Below are 16,871 nucleotides of genomic sequence, written 5' to 3' on the forward strand. Positions count from 1 at the left end.
TCTTCATGCTCACCCAGTCCACAGACCACCAGTTGTACACATGGGCTAAGTCAGGTGGCACTAGTGGTAAAGAATCTGCCTGACGGTGCAGGAGATGTAGGAGACCTCGGTTCGATCCCTTGGTCAGGAAGATTCCCTGGAAGAGGGCAGAGCAACCCACTCTAGTATTCTTGCCTGGAGAATCCCATGGATAGAGGAGCCTGGCAGGCTACAGTCCATAGGGTTGCAAAGAGACACGATTGAAGCCTCTTAGCATGCACACATGTGGCATCTCTAGGCCTTTCTTGCCGGAGAAGGCAATGGCACCCCACTCCATTACTCTTGCCTAGAAAATCCCATGGATTGAGGAGCCTGGTGGGCTGCAGTCCATGGGGTCGCTAAGAGTCTGAGCGACTTCACTCTCACTTTTCACTTTCATGCATCGGAGAAGGAAATGGCAACCCACTCCAGTGTTCTTGCCTGGAGAATCCCAGGGACGGGGGAGCCTGGCGGGCTGCCGTCTGTGGGGTCACACAGAGTTGGACACACTGAAGCGACTTAGCAGCAGCAGCAGCAGCAGCAGCAGCAGCAGCAGACCTTTCTTGCAGCATCTGTAAAATTAGATAATGAGGGTTTTCCTGGTGGCTCAGTGGTAAAGAATCTGCCTGCCAATGCAGGAGGCTCAGCTTCAATCCCTAGTCCGAGAAGATCCCACATGCCGTGGAACAGCTAAGCCAGTGCTCCATTCTATTGAGCCTGTGCCCTAGAGACCACGCTGCACAATAGGAGAAGCCACCACAGTGAGAGTTCACAGACCACAACTAGGGAGTGGCTCCTGCTCATGGCAACTAGAGAAAAGCCCTCGCAGCAATGAAGACTCAGCACAGCCAAAAATAAATAGAGATAGATAAAATAGATAAACAGATAATTAAAAAAATTAGGTGATGATCATGGTATCAACTTCCTGGGATTGAAGTGAGGATTAGATATAATAGTGTTTGCTTGACACACCCAGTGAGAACTTACTAAGTGCAATACATTTTCTTCCTGTGACTAGACATACCAGTATGTTGGCTAATTTGGAAACTAAAGGCTAGAATGATTCTCGTTAATTCCTTCATTCAGCAGATACTTATTTGTAGTCCCTGAGTTGGCATTGGCGCTGTAAGCTGGGTGAGATGGCTGCCGTTCTGAAGGAACTCAGAGTTGGGCCTGGGCAGTGGACCTGTAAACTGCAGACAGTCACGGTGGCCTGTAGTAATAATTACGTAGTATAGACTCGAGAGGCGAGCAGGGTCTTCAGTTGTCAGATGGGCAGGATGGGACTTCCAGGCAGCAGGAGTGGCAAATGCAGGGGTGTGAGAGAAAGTCTTGGGATTGTGGATGGTGTGTTGTTTGTGCCGGAAGTTTGGCTGGAAAGTCAATAGATTCTTGACTTGCTGTTATAGGGAAGCATTTGCACTTTATCCGATAGAGTATTATTTTTTAAACTATGGCTATTTGTGTAAGATTTTCACAATTTTTGCCACTCCCCTGTACTGTTTGTGCCAGAGATGGGCTTGAGGTGGAATTTTAAGGCCTCCCTTTTCTACTCAGGTCTTGTCAGTGAAATCACAGATTGATGGCTGCTGAAATATTTTTCTTGTCATAGTAAAATGATTAACCTGAAAATGTCATTTTATGGTCCCCCTGAAATCGTCATGTAACCCGAGCAGAATGTGGCAGGAAGGAAAATGGTGTTGTCAGGTTCGCATTTCAGGAGGGTGGCTTCTGATCAGCAGCCAGGGGGGTGGGCCAGGGAGATGGGGTCGGGGTTGCAGTGAGAGGGGGCTGCTCTGTGCAGTGGACGAGGAAGCCGAATAGAGGTGGTGGTGCTGGGAGAAGGGACAGAAAGCTTAGGGTGAGCCTGGATGAGGCTGACTGACCGGGGGATGAGACCTAAATGCTCTGGCTCTAAGGTATGGCCAGAAACCAGAACAAATGTGTATTGTTTTAGATTTAGTTTATTTTTTTTAAAAACAGCATTTTGGGGGGCTCTAATAATAGGCTGCAAATTTTATTCTGATCCACCTTTGCTTTCCCAAAGATGTATCTATACTGCGGGGTGGCCTGCATCTTGCCTGTTTCTTTGTTTCTTATTGGAGTACAGTTGATTTACAATGTTGTGTGAGTTTCGGGTGTCAGGCAAACTGATTCACTTTTGTGAATATATGTTGTTTTTTGTTTTGTCTCCAAATTGTGTCTGACTCTTTGCAACTGCATGGGCTGTAACCTGCTGCCAGGCTCCTCTGTCCAGAGGATTTCCCAGGCAAGGATACTGAAGTGGGTTGCCATTTCCTTCTCCAGGGGATCTTCCCGACCCCAGGGTTGAACCCACATCTCCTGCACTGGCAGGCGATTGTTTACCACTGAGTCACCAGGGAAGTCCATCTATCTATCTATCTACTCTTTTTTAGGTCCTTTTGCCATATAGGTCATTACAGAATATTGAGTAGAGTTCCCTGTGCTATCCAATAGGTCCTTATTATTATTTTATGTAGAGTAATATATACACCGGTTCCACTCTATCTCTCCCCCACAACCCCCCACCTCCCCCTGCCCAGTAATTGTAAGTTTGTTTTCTGCATCTGTGACTGTATTGTTTGTTGAAAGGAAGCTTTTGGTGTGGAGTTTTCTTTCTTCCAGGTTATGGACTCTGACCAAACTGGGAGATCCATTGGCCACTGGACCTGATGGCACGTCTCTGCTTCCTCATTTCCCGTTTATTCAGTCCTTCTGCATTGAGGGTCTCTTGGCTTTCTCCATCCTCTTTTTCCCTTTCGATTTATCAGCTCCCTAGACTGATTCCTTCTCAGCTTTTACCTCCCATCCCTGACTTTGAAGCTCCTCATCTGCCAAAAGAATCCCAAGGGCAAGCAGGTGTTTGCATCTGGACCAAAGCTGGAGGGTCTGTCTACCCCAGAGAAGACAGTTGCTGTGTTTTTATATGTGTGTATTTTAATAAATTAATATTTATTTGTTTGGCTACACTGAGTCCCACCAGGGAGGTTCCTATAGTTTTGTGTTTCTTTTGTCTTTTTTTTTTTGGCCAAGCTGTGCAGATTGTGGAATCCTAGTTCCCCAACCAAGGACTGAACCCACGCTCCCTGTACTGGAAGTGCAGAGTCTTAACCACTGGACCACCTGGGAAATCCAGTTACTGTATTTATTTTAGTAACTTTTAACAATGGTCAGAAATGATTTAACTCATTTAAAAATAGGTTATTTTTCCAGTTGCGGGTTCCTCTGGTAGAACATTCATCTTATTTCTTTTTACATGCCCATCTGCCATCCTCAGGCCTAATAGTATCTTGAAAACTGTTGGCTTGTGGGTTTTTCACTGTTACCAAAGCTTGCATTTTTTTCCGGTTCTTTGTTACCTGGTTTTTTTTTTTTCCCCTCCCCCTCTTTTTTCCTATCCCATCTCTTCTCCTTCCCTCTGGATAACTTATGTTAATGATCAAGAATCATTTGTTCTGTGTATTTCTCCACATTCTTAGAAATAAAATACATATGTGTATACACACACACACGTACACACTGTCTTCCAAAAATTCAATTATATATGATGTTCTGCATCTGTATTTTCTCTCTTGGCACTATCCTGTCAAATCCTTTCCAAGTTAGAGTTCTAAAAATTCTTCTTAAAAAGCTGCACTATATTGTATTATGTGAAACGTACCAACAGGTGCCTACGAAGTAATACTGACTTTAAGTCCAATTTTTACTACTGTGGACAGTGCAACAGTAGACATCCTTGAGCATCTTTTCTCATGTATTGAGGGTTTTGTTTGTTTGGCAGAGATTTCCCGGAGCTGAGTTGCCGGGCCATAGAGAATGCGTTTATTTTTAACAGTTGTGGTCAGGTATCTTTCTAAAAATCTTCTACTGGTAGTGCATGAAACTGCCCTTTTCTTCCTTTCTAATAATAGTTTTGAGTGTTGTTTTGAAGTTCTGTCAGTCTGATGGGTGAAAAGAGGTGGCTCACTTGTCATTGTAATTTGCATCTGTTGATTGCCAGTGAATTTCAGTTTTTTTATTTTTTTTAATGTTTGTTGGCTATTTGACTTTGCTCTTTTGTGCAGAGGAGCTTCATATTCTTTGCCCTGTTTCCTGTTGGATTATTTGTCCCCTTATCAGTTTGTGAGAGCTCTTTGTGTATTACAGTAATTAATTAACCTTTCACCTGTTTTTTTGCATTGCACATATTTTTCAGATCTCTCCATTAACTTTGTAAGCACAGATAATACTATCTATTATAATACTACATTGAAATTAAGAAAAATTATTTTTGGCTGTTCTGGGCCTTCATTACTGCGTGTGGGCTTTCTGTAGTTGCGGCAAGCAGGCTTCTCATTGCAGTGGCTTCTCTGGTTGCGGAGCACAGGCTCTGGGTGCACGGGCTTTAGCAGTTGTGGCGCACAGGCTTAGTTGCCCCAAGGCATGTGGAATCTTCCAGCCCCAGGGATCGAACCTGTGTCCCTTGCATTGCCAGGCAGATTCTCAACCACTGGACCGCCAGGGAAGTCCTTAAAATTCTTTACACAATTAAATGTTTCTTTACTGGTCCATATACTAACCTGCCAGTTTCTGGGTTTTCAGTGTTTTATGATCTTCCTCAACGTTGGAGTGTGCGTGTGGTCTTTAACATTTTCCTGTAAGATTTTTACTGTTTACAGTTAAGCCTTTGATCCTTCTGGGATTTATCTTTGTATAGTTCCTGGGATAAAATTAAAACCAGTTTTAGTTTCTTCTAGACGGGTGCCACCTTTCTCAGAGATCTTTTTGGCTCTTTATCCCTGGTCTGCCGTTTACTTGCGTCCCATTTACCTAGCACAGCGAGAGGACGCTCTGGGCCAAAGCAGGGAGGACTGATTGAGAGCATGGCGCTGATTTGACTCACTGGCCCACGGACCCCTGGCTCAGCAAGGAGTGGGCGAGAACCTCGCGTGTTGGCGCTGCTATGCTGTGGGTGAGCAGCCCAGCCTCACCTCCCAGCCCTCATTACCCTTCTCTAGACGTGCTGGCCTGAGTTGCCAAGGATGCTTCCATCCTCTCACATGAATGTAGATGATGCAAATAACTGAAGCCCACTCCTCTTCCTCTTTCTCTTCTTCCTCCTTCAGATAAGAATCCTACCATGTCTGTTACTCTGTAACTTGATTTAAAAAAGAAACAAAAACCTGGGCATGTATTATGGACCTTGTTCCAGGTCACTGGGTAACATAACGGTGCAGCCTGCCGTCAATGGCGTCTCCGTAATAAAGGACAGCCAGTGCCGGTTTTCATTGGGTAGTTCCATCGACTGTGAGGCGCACCTGGATTTCCGAGGCCTTAAAATGTGTGGAGAAAGGTGCTGCGTAGGTTGTTTAGATTTGGCATCTCATTCTTTGAAAATTTCTACCTAGTGTTTGGTCGTGTGGCGGTCCTGTAACTTATTAGCGTTTTCCTGTTAGTGGGCGTTCAGGCTGTGTCTAGTTTTGTTTCTGCTTTTACTGTTATAACAATGCCACAGCAGAGATGGTTGTTGTGTATATGTCTGTTCTTGCCTTCTCATGCTTTTATATTTGTTTATTTCGGCTTCTAATTGTGAGATGATTATGGAGGCATAGGCAATTGTAAGAAATAGAAAGATCCCATTTATCTTTTACTCACTTTTCTCCAGTGGTCTTACCTTGTAAGATTCTTGGATGGTAGGTATTTCAAATTTTGCTGATTTCACTTGTGTGGGTGTGTTTAGCTCTGTGCAGTTTTATCACTCTGTAGGTTCACGTGTCCCCACCACAGATACAGATATAATTTAATCACCACAGGGTTCCTCCTGTTTTTTCTTTTCTTATTTTTAACCATACCCACCTCCCTCCTGTCCCCTCCATCCCCGTCCCTAATTCCTGGCCACTACCACTCTCTTCTCCAGTTCTAAAATTTTGTCATTCTAAGAATGTTATGTAAATAGAATCGTGCAGTGTGTAACCTTTTGGGACTGGCTTTTTTTTTTTTTTTTCCCCAATCAGGGTAATTTCCTTGAGATTCATCCAGACTGTTGCATGTATCAATAGTGTATTGCCAAGTAGTATTCTCTGGTCTGGATGCACCACAGTCTGTTTATCCCCTGAAGGATGTCTGGGCTGTTTTCAGGTTTTCGCTACTGCAAATAATGCTTCTGGAAACGTTTATGTACAGGTTATTGCTGTGACCCTAAGCTTTCGTTTCTCTGAGATAAGTACTCCAGAACACAGTTTCTGGGTTGTATGACATTTGCACATTTAGCTTTATAAGAAACTGCCAACCGTTTTCCATATTGACTATACCATTTACATTCCCTCCAGCAACGTGTGAGTGATCCAGTTCCTCTGCATTCTTGTCATCTTTTAATATTCTCGTGATTTTCTGTCTTAGCCATCCTGTAGGTCTGTAGGCATATCCAACTGTAGTGTTAACGTGCATTTCTGTAACGGCAAATGGTGTTGAACATATTTTCACGTTCTTGGACGTGTGTATCCTCTTTGCTGAAATGTCTGTTCATGGTTTTTGCTCATTTCTAATTAGTAGTGCTATTATTTTTATAGGATAAATTCCTAAAAGTAGGATTGCTGAGTCAAAGGGTCTGTGCTTAGTTGCTGTCTGACTCTTGGTGACCATATAGACTATAGCCCACCAGATTCCTCTGTCCATGGGATTTCCCAGGCAAGGATACTGGAGTGGGTTGCTATTTCCTTCTCCAAAGGATCTTCCCGACCCAGGAATTGAACTGGCATCTTCTGTGTCTCCTGCATTGCAGGCGGATTCTTTATCCACTGAGCCATCTGGGACAAAGGGTATAGGCTTTTAAAAAAATGATATTGCCTGATCTCTTTGTAGAGAGATGTAGCAATTCACATTCATATTCCTATCAACAGGACCCACTTATTTGTACTTTTGCTAGATCTGTGACTGCTTTTAAATTGATAGTCCCCAGTTGGTATCTTAGTATAGATCTGTGACTGGTTTTAAATTGATAGTCCCCAGTTGGTATCTTAGTATTGCAGCACTTTCCTGGTCACTAGTGAGATTGAATATTTTTTCTGTGTTTTTTGGGCAACTGTATTTCCTCCTTTCATGGTTTATTTGTTCACCTTCTTTAATAGTTTTTTTATTTTTCTACCTGTAGAAACTCTTCAGGTACTATGGTCTGTAATTTTTTTTCCAGTTATGTGATTGTAAATATTTTCTCTAGTTATCATTTATTGTTTCACCATATTTATCATATCTTTTGCTATATTGAAATGTAAAACTTTTTTGTGGTTAATTCTATAAACCTTTAAAATTCTGCTTTGAGAGTATCCTATCCTGCAGTTCACCTATATTTTTCTCTATAATTTTTTACAGTTTTATTTTTCTTGTTGGTGTTGTTCAGTTGCTAATTGTGTCCAACTTTTTGCTATCCCATGGACCGCAGCACACCAGGCTTCCCTGTCCTTCACTGTCTCTCGGATTTTGCTCAAATTCATGTCCATTGAGTTGGTGATGCTACCTAACCATCTCATCCTCTGCCGCTCTCTTCTTTTGCCTTCAATGTTCCCCAGCAGCAGAGTCTTTTCCAATGAGTCAGCTCTTTGAATCAGGTGGCCAAAGTGTTATTTTTATACACTTTTATATTTTCTTGATCTTGATGCACACTTATATATTTTCTTGATTTTTATGCGTGTGGAATTTAGTTCTGTGGTTGTTTGAGACAAAAGTTTATTCTTAATTTTCTTTCAGCCCTATGGCTACTTGTGTCAGTGCCACTGTTAAATAGCTCATTCTTGCCCATCTGAATTGAAGTACTTCCATTATTATATATAAAATGTTTCCATATTTATTTGGATTTTTTGGGGCAGGGAGGTTCTCTATACTGCTCTATTAATGCTTATCACTGTACCCAGAACCACACTGGACCAAGTTCTTCTTGTGATTAGTATTGGAATTGTATTAAATGTATATGTTAATTTGGGAAGAATTGACATTTTTATGTAAATAAATCTTCCCATTTAGGATAGCAATGTTTCTATTTATTTTGATCTTTATACCTTTTAAGAATATTATGGTTTTATTCATATAGGACATGTATCTTTCTTATTAAAAATATGATTTATTTTACTTTTGTTACTATTGTGAATGTTGTGTCCCCTCCACCATTTTGTTGACTTAAAAAAATCAACTTTTAATGTTACTGTTTCTTTTATTGCAACATTTAAAATTTGCTGGTTAAAAACATTTTTATATCTTTTTGTAGGTCTCCTTTTTTTGGCTTAACTTTATAATCTATGCTTTTAAAAAATGCCATTTCAAATTCTCTGCATATAAATAATGATTGCATGAGTTTTTTTTCCCTCAGTATAACTTTGATGCCAGATTTTTTCATTCTTTGTAGCTCAGGGTAGCAATGTTTCTGGTTCTTGAGACATGAATACTTTTTAAATGCAAAAAAAGAAGCTAAGTGAGAAAAACATAGAGGTAAGAAAGACATCACCAGTAATTATTTTATCAAGTTGCTGTTAATTTTTTACATAATTCCCTTCAAATTTTTTTTTTTTAGTATAGTTGAAAACATACTTAATATACAGTTGCATACCCTGCTTATGTTTCATTTCATATTGTAAACCTGTTGGCTTATCATTATAAACTCTTGATAAATATTTTAAATGCTAAATGGCATTCGATTATATTTTGTATTATCATTTAACCAATTCCCCAAGTGTCAAATCTTTATGTATTTTTAACTTTCCACAGTTGCAAAGGATGTTTTGAATATTTTCATTCTGAAATCTTTATCTGACTTGTAGATTACAGTTGAGGATTGATTGGTGCTGGTAAAATTCAGCCAGAAAGGATGTGCACTTTGCTGAAAATTTGTAAGGCACAAATGTAGGGCGTGGCCCACTGCAAATGACTGTCATGTGATGGCCGTGTAGCAAGGCTGGTTGATTGCGCCGTCTTAAATCAGAGATGTGGCTACTGCTGTCAGTGGCTGGTTTCCGTGGGTACAGCCGGCTCTGTTCTGGGTGACTCTGGAGCTTCCCACATGAGGACAGTCCACTCCGTTTTCACTGCTGTACTTGCTCTTCACCAAAACATTCCAATGAAGCTGTAACATCTGAAAGGATCAGTTTAAAGTTACGCCCTCTGTCACCAGGTTAATCTGATGTGGTTCTTAAAATGCAGCTTTTATTACTGATCCTGTCTGTCTCACATTCACCATAAATGCCTCATAGTTGCCATAAAAAAGCACAGGATTCTTAGGACTCTTATTAAAGATTAATGTGATAGGTTAAGCAGTCTTGAAATATAGGATGCAGCTCAGAAAAACCAGTGCCTGCAGAATTTTAGCAGTAAAGCAGTTAAGCTCGTGCAAAGTCCAGCTGTGCTGGTGGTGGTGGGAGACAGTTTTGGCAGGAGAAGGTTATTTCATTTCCCACTCGTTAACTCCTTCACTCCTCCATCAGGGTTTTACTGAGCACCCTGAGAGCAGGTTTTATTATTTTGTTTTAAGCAGCTTAATTGAAGTCTAATTTACTTACCATAAAAATCTACTCCTTGTACATGTACAATGCAGTGAATTTTTAAAAGTAAATTTATAGAGCTGTGCAGTCATCACCCCAATTCAGTTTCAGAACATTTTCATTACCCCAAAGAGTTTCTTTATGCCAGTTTACAGTTAATCCCTGATTCCAGCCTTAGGCGAGCACTAATGTAATGGGTTGGCCAAAAAGTTCTTTTGGGTTTTTCCATAAGATGTTAGGGAAAGGCTACCCACGCCAGTATTCTGGCTTGGAGAATTCCTTGGACTGCAGTCCATGGGGTCGCAAAGAGTTGGACACGACTGAGTGACTTTCACATAAGATGTTTTGGCCAACCCGATACTTGTAGTTTCTATATATTTACCTTTTCTTGACATTTCATGGAATCATACAGTGTATGGCTTTGGGTCTGATTTCTTTCCTTTAGCATTATATTTTCAAGGCTCGTCGTTGTTGTAGCATGTGTCAGTACTTTATTCCTTTTTATTGCTTAATAGTATTCCATTGTATCAATATAGGGGCTTCCCAGATGGCGCTAGTGGTAAGGAACCTGTCTGCCAGTGGTAAGAGACACAGGTTCTATCCCTGGGTTGGGAAGATCCCCTGGAGGACATGGCAACCCACTCCAGTATTCTTGTCTGGAGAATCCCATGGACAGAGGAGCCTGGTGGGCTGCAGTCCATAGGGTCGCACAGAGTCGGACATGACTGAAGCAATTTAACACACACACATGCATGTATCAATATACCACATTTTATTTATCCACTCATCTGGTAAACAGCTGTATACATAAAAACTTGAAGTGATTTTCTTGGCTGGTGTTTTTTTTTTTTTTTTTTAATTAAAACATCCACTGTTAAGTGCCCTGCTTAATTAAAAACATGGCCAATTCATTAACTCAGATAGATGTGAGAAAATGCTGTGGAGGCAGCCAGTCCTTCCCCCCACCCTCAACGTGGGTCTCAGAGAGCACTCAGGGGAGAGCATCCTGGAAAATAGGAGAGACTGAGCTGAGAAAACAGTGAGCTCCATGAAGGCAGGTGCCCCGTTCTGCAGGAAGGATCATCTTGCCGAGTCAGATGAGAAGAAATGGAACAGCTTCAGGTGACGTGATTATAAGTCAGTACCCATAGCACGCTCACTACAAGATGAAGGGTGTAGATTCCTGTGGTTGGACAAGTGTGTTCTCTTTGGTTCCCTAGTCGTAACTGACCTGGATTCCACCTTATACAACATCTCCAGAGATGCCCCTCTTACCTAAGTAGACGTCAAGCCCATGTTCTGAGTTCTTCGAGGGGAGGGACAGTTCTGATCACATACATCGCAGAAGCCAGGCGTCCTGCCGGGTGCTGGAGCAACTAAGACGATTGAGGCGTGATCCTGGCTGTCAGGGAACTTGAGTTAGCCAGAGGAGACAGCGGTGGAGAGCAGCTTGTTCATAGAGAGATTAGCCAAGTGCTGCAGCCTGAGGAAGACTCAGGAAGGCTTCCTGGAGGAGGGGCTCCTTGAGCTAAGTCTTGAATGACCTGTAGATACAAGCTCAGGTCAAATGGGGAGGGTGAGAAATAGAATGGCCTTCAGTAAGGCAGACATTATGTAACAAACTAATTATAGGACTAACGCCCACCTTGGTTTTCTGCTGCGTTGGGCTGATTGTGACCTAGGTGCATCTGGAAGGCAATACTGCTGACGTAACCCAGACCTCAGGGGCTGGGTTAATGCTGTTCCCCTGCATTCCATTCCCTTTAGAGGCCAGATGTTATTATAGAGTTGGTGGGGCAGTTATCGACTTGTGCACTGGAGCCAAACAACCTGACTAGGATTGTTGAGTTAATCATTGTATTTGCTGATGATTCGTTTAAAGATAGAGGCTGTGGTTTAATATGGAGACCTCTAAACACAGACCAAGGTTCCCCCTCCTCCTCCTCGCCCCACTGCCCCGAGACAGGGCCCTTGGTCAGGCTCCATTGTATCATGCCTCTGTTTTGGTTTCTGTGGGGTTTAATTTTGGTGGGCGTCCTAGCTTTGCAGGGAGCCCTCAGCAGTGTGCCCCTGTGGATACACAGAGAGACTAGCATATGCACATCTAATGTCTGAGTGGCATCTGCCCAGAGAGGAGGATTGTTTCAACGCGGGGGAGTCTTCTGGGGCCGAGGTTCCTCACGCTTTTACATACCTGCCGAAAAAGCATACACAGAGCACATGCTGTGTGCCAGGCACTGCGTGAACTAGCTGCAGGGGAGCCAGGAGGACCAGTAGGAGTTGGAAGCCAGGTGGTGTAGGTGAGGACACGAGTTAGGTTTGGGATGCAAGAAGGGACTCCTTCCTTTGGAGGGCTGACTTTGATCATTGGCAGTAGTAGCCTGGAAGGCTGGGATGGATTAGTGATGTCTGCCACAGGCACAGACTAGAGAGTCAGTGTACATGTGCTGTGTATTTGCTGGTACTGTGTTAGGATTTCCTGGTATAGACAACACTCAAGTAAAGGTGGCATATGGGAGAAAGTGGACTTTTGTCTTAGAATAAAGCCTGTTTGTCGTGGTACAGAGTGTAGTGGGAACTACCTTGGGTAGCGTGGGGGTGGGTAGGTCTGGAGTACGGATATTGCTGTTAATTATGTACTTATTATGTGCTCTTACCTGTCTCTAAGCCTCAGTTTCCTGACATGTAAAATGCAGGTAATAATACCTGCTCCAATCATATCATCATGGGAGTAGCTAGTGAAATCATGGATGTGAAGATGTTTACCACCCATAGCGTGATAAATACTTGGAGTATAATTACTACATGTGTGGGGGTGGGTGGAGCAGGAAATGCCTGCAGTTAGGCAGGGATGAGCCAGGTGGTGGTGGCCTCAGGGTCTTTGCACTGCGCCCCTCTGCCCAGCCTGCTGCCTCTTGTCACGTCTAGGTCATGACTCTAAGGTTACCTCCATTCAGGCCACACCGTCTAAGCCTGTTCTTGCCTTGGCTCTGTCTACCACCTCATCTTGTTTTATTTTCTTCAGAGTTCTTGTCAACTGATAGGATCTGGTTGGCTTATTTGGGAATCTCTCCCTGCTAGAACCTTGTCTGTCTCACTCCCACTTTTGTATCCTCAGAGCCTAGAACAGTGCCTGGCACCCGGGATGAGTTCTGGATTTCCTAACGTTTGTTGCCTGAGTGAATGGAAGAGTTTCTGAGGTCCACAGATCCAGCCGGGTGGGGGCCCAGGAGCCCTGGGGGGACTGTTAAGAATTGAGTGTGGTTATGGTGACCTCATCTCTGTGAACATGTTCCTGAATCTCCCATTTCTTTGGTTATTGAGAAATAAATTCAATTAAATGCACAGTAATTGTAACTTAATTGAAAATTCCATCAACTCCAGATCTGCCTTCAACAATGTAATCTCTTAACAACAAAATAAAGAACAAGAATCAGAATTCATATTATTTCTTTAGGGTATGTAACAGGCCATGAAATTACACAATGTTTCCAATTTGGCAGACCTGCGAATTCAATCTCTTAGAAGATAATCTTGTTTCATAAAGGACATGATATGAATTAGAGTTGAAACTTGCGAATTGGATACAAATTAACACCCAACCCCTCCCCGCACACAACTGATTTGTTTTTAAATTGGTTTTTTTCTCCCCCACCCCCGCTGGCTGGCACCAATTCCATTTCCCCTTGTCTCTTGTGAATTGTTTCTGTGCTTTCACCAGTCTGATGAACAGGGGCTGGACTGTGTGGGGCTGCCCTGAGTTAACCTGAAAGGAACACAGATGCGGAGAGCTAGTGGGGAGTCACTTACATGTCAGTTACCTGCTTGTAAATCCTGGCATCTAATGTGTTCCTTCACTCGCTCCCCTGGGAGATGCTGACACCTCCCTGGTTGTTTTTCTCCCTTCCTGGGGTGGACTGATGAATCACTGGTTCTCTTGCAGGGTAACCTGTCTGTGTGCCCAGTTTGAAGCCGTCCTGCAGCACGGCTTGAAGAGGAGTCGAGGGTTAGCACTCACGGCGGCCGCGATCAAACAGGCAGCAGGCTTTGCCAGCAAAACCGAAACAGGTACTCCTCGGCCGGGTGAAGCCCAGAGCATATCCCTTCCTCTCTGCCCTTTTAATTTTTATTTATTTTTTAGTAGCAAGCAAGGCAGTCATTGTGCGGGACTGCTGGGGGCGGGAGGCCCGTGGTGATGCGGAAATCCACGGTGAGGATGTCTCACCACAGTCAGTACCTGTGTTGTCTGGCACGTTAATTGAAAGGAAGTCACCCTTTGTGCAGAATTCTCAGAGCCACGTGTTGGTGGTCTCAAGGGACTCAGTGGGGGCCTGCCGCTGAGGTGCTTATTTCCCCAGTGTGGTGTAGCAATTGGTGAGAAGTGAATAATCTGTTCTGATTTGACGCACAAGGATGGCACGGCATTTCATAATTAAATCTGTCTTCAGTAACAGTGACAGAAATCAGGCAGATCTCTGAGCTTAGAATTCTGCCACCATCCTTTTTAAAGTTGTCACAGCATTTCGCTTGTCCTGTCCTCTTGTGTCTCTGAATGACAGGAATGATGCTCGTAATAATAACTCTTAGCACCCATGGGTACTTAGTGTCAGCCTGGCATGTTGTTAGTCTTAAATTAACTCGCTCAGTTCACAGGACAGTTCTGCGAGCGGTCGGGATCTTCATCTGTGTTCTCTGCAGTGCAGCCATTATTTGTTCAGTGGTTTGCTTTGGATCTGAACTTGTTTTTGTTTTCTTTCTTAATTTATTTATTTTTAACTGAAGGACAGTTGCAATACTGGTTTCTGCCCAGATCTGAACTTTTTTGTTTTTAATATTTATTTGTTTATTTGGCTGTGCCGGGTCTCAGTTGTGGCATGTGGGATCCAGCTCCCCGACCAGGGATCGAATCCGGGACCCCCACTGCATTGGGAGCGCTGAGTCTTAGCCACTGGACCACCAGGGAAGTCCCTGGATCTGAACTTTGAAGTGTATCACGTTGTATAAAAACCCCCCACACCCCCGATTTTGAAGAGCAGGTTAAGACCCTGCTTGTGGGTGCCACCTTGAATTCCTGAATCTTGCTGCTGTGACGTTAGTGTCCCTGCTGAGTGAAATGGGTTACCTTCTGCTGGTCTACCTCCTTTCACATCGAGAAATCAGCCCTGGCCGTGTTTGGTAGAGCCGTCTGGAAGTTCTCTGCCGACTGCCTTTCCCTCTCACCCAAGTTGGCATATCTCCCTTCCCCTTTCTCTCAGCCCTCCAGCAAGTCTTTGATCCTGCTCATCTTACCAGTTGCTCTTTTTCAAAAATGAATGTGGTTCCTCTTGGGCCTGCAAGAAGGATTCCTGTCATCATTGATTTTTCTTCCACCTTCCTGGGTCACAGTGGGCCAGTTCAGAGAAGAGCCAGCTTCAAGAGCCTCAGTCCTGCTTGGCCTCCTTGAATGTCAGCCTCAGTAGTCTCTGTGGCACTTTAAAAAAAAAAATTTTGTCTGAGCCAGATCTCAGTTGTGGCGCATGACATCCTTGATCTTCGTTGCGGCATGCTGACTCTTATTTGGGACGTGCGGGATCTACTTCCCTGACGGGACTGAACCTGGGCCCCCTACCTTGGGAGGGCAGAGTCTTAGCCACTGGACCGCCGGGGAAGTCCCTTGGTGACATCGTATGTCCAGGACGCTTCCCTGAGCTCTCTGTGGAGGTGGTTTAGGGCTGATTGATGGCTATTTGAGGACATGGCTTTTCCGAGAATCCCCCCAGCTTGCTGGCCCCTCTTCCTTTTTATTTCCTTCTTACTGTCTGTGGGGAGCTACCTTGGAGAAACTGGTGTGGAATGGACCGCAAGGCTATGGACAGTTCCTGGGCATGGCAGAGGCAACCATGGCTTTGGAGTCAAACTCCGAGGGTATGCCTGGCATGACCCTGGGAAAACGCCCCTCCGTGCCCTCCATTTTCACTTGTAAAGACAGAGCGTCTCTCTCCCTGGGGGGTTGTCAGGCGGATTCACATGATAACCTCATGTGAAGCATCTGCTTCATTTCAGAGACATGCGCACCCCACTCCAATTGTTTAACCAGTTACCTTCTCCCAAACACCCTTTACATGTCTAACCTCTTTCTCCATCTCACCCCTTCTTGAGGCTCTGACCTTTTGACCATGAAGAATGGCTCTTTGTATTCCCATCCAGACTAGAATTCCTGTCTTTTTGTTACTTGGCCCTGAGGATCACAGAAGCACCTACACATTTGCGAGGCATCACCAGCCTTCGCATTCTCACTGTTTCCCTGCATCTTAGCATGATTTCTATCCTCCTGTCTTGGAGACGCTGATGAGCGAGTAGCCTCTGGCTTTGTTTCTGCTGGGGAGTGTGTGCTGCACCGTCTCCTGGCCAGTTAGAAGGGAAGCAAAGACCAGACTAGTTTCACACCTGAGTGGCTGCCAGGGGCTTCTGTCATCTTTGTTGGCAGCAGTAATTAACCATTCACAGGTGCAGGATGGTCCTTGGCTGATTAAAACCTCTTTCCTGCCATTGAATGTTTGATTAAAAACCTCATGGGGGAGGGCAGGTGTTTTTTCAGCTGCTAAGAGTTGGGAAAGATCAGGTCAATGGCTTTTTATGGTTGTTCTTAAAGCCGTTGGAATGGCCTTGCCAGGCAGAATGGAGAAAATGAAATCCTGAGAGATGGATCAGACAGAAATGAGCCTTGTCCGGCTCCCTCGTCCCTCCTGGCTGTGGGGCTGGGCCCTCTGTGTAGCTTAGTGATCGGGAAGCAGGGTTGAAATCCCCTCTCCACGACTTGTCACACACAAGCTCTCTGGGACATCTTCTCTCTGAGCTTCTGTTTCCTCTTGTGTAAAATAAAGATCGTAGCAGGATCTGCCTCGTAGGGTTGTGGTGGGGGCTTGAGGCCTTGGTATTGATCTGCCCGAGCTGGTGCATGGTGATAACATGCCAGTTACTTTCCAGCGTAGGTGATGGTGTCCTTGCTTTTCAAATGATGACCCTGAGTCTCAAGTTAGTTACTAAGTTGCCCAAGTTCCCGTCTACAGCTGGTAGATGGCAGAGCTGAGGATTCCAGCCCAGGTCAGACCCATGTCAAATTCCTGGCTCTTCCCTGCTCCCTGCCTTCTCGGGCAGCCGGCCTGATGCCCGTTATCGCTCTTCTGTGGACCTCTCCAGCTCTGTTAACTGAATTGAAAGTGACAGGAGAGAATGAGTAATGGTGAATTAATCCACAAGGCTTGTTGCATTAGCTCTGTTTCTAAATGAAGAGAGAAAAGCTGAACTTCAGCGTAATGATTGAACAAAGTGACATTGTTGGAAATCACA

General features: G+C 44.1%; 1 protein-coding gene across 1 annotated transcript in view; it reads left to right on the forward strand.

Moving 5' to 3' along the window:
* SNX29 (sorting nexin 29) overlaps positions 1 to 16,871 on the forward strand; it is a 576,571-nt gene that overhangs the window by 11,171 nt on the left and 548,529 nt on the right. The window contains 1 exon segment of the mRNA XM_010850681.1: positions 13,486 to 13,610. Coding sequence (XP_010848983.1) covers positions 13,486 to 13,610 — 125 coding nt within the window.

Source organism: Bison bison, unplaced genomic scaffold (assembly GCF_000754665.1).
Source record: "Bison bison bison isolate TAMUID 2011002044 unplaced genomic scaffold, Bison_UMD1.0 scf7180017864293, whole genome shotgun sequence".
Taxonomy (NCBI): domain Eukaryota; kingdom Metazoa; phylum Chordata; class Mammalia; order Artiodactyla; family Bovidae; genus Bison; species Bison bison.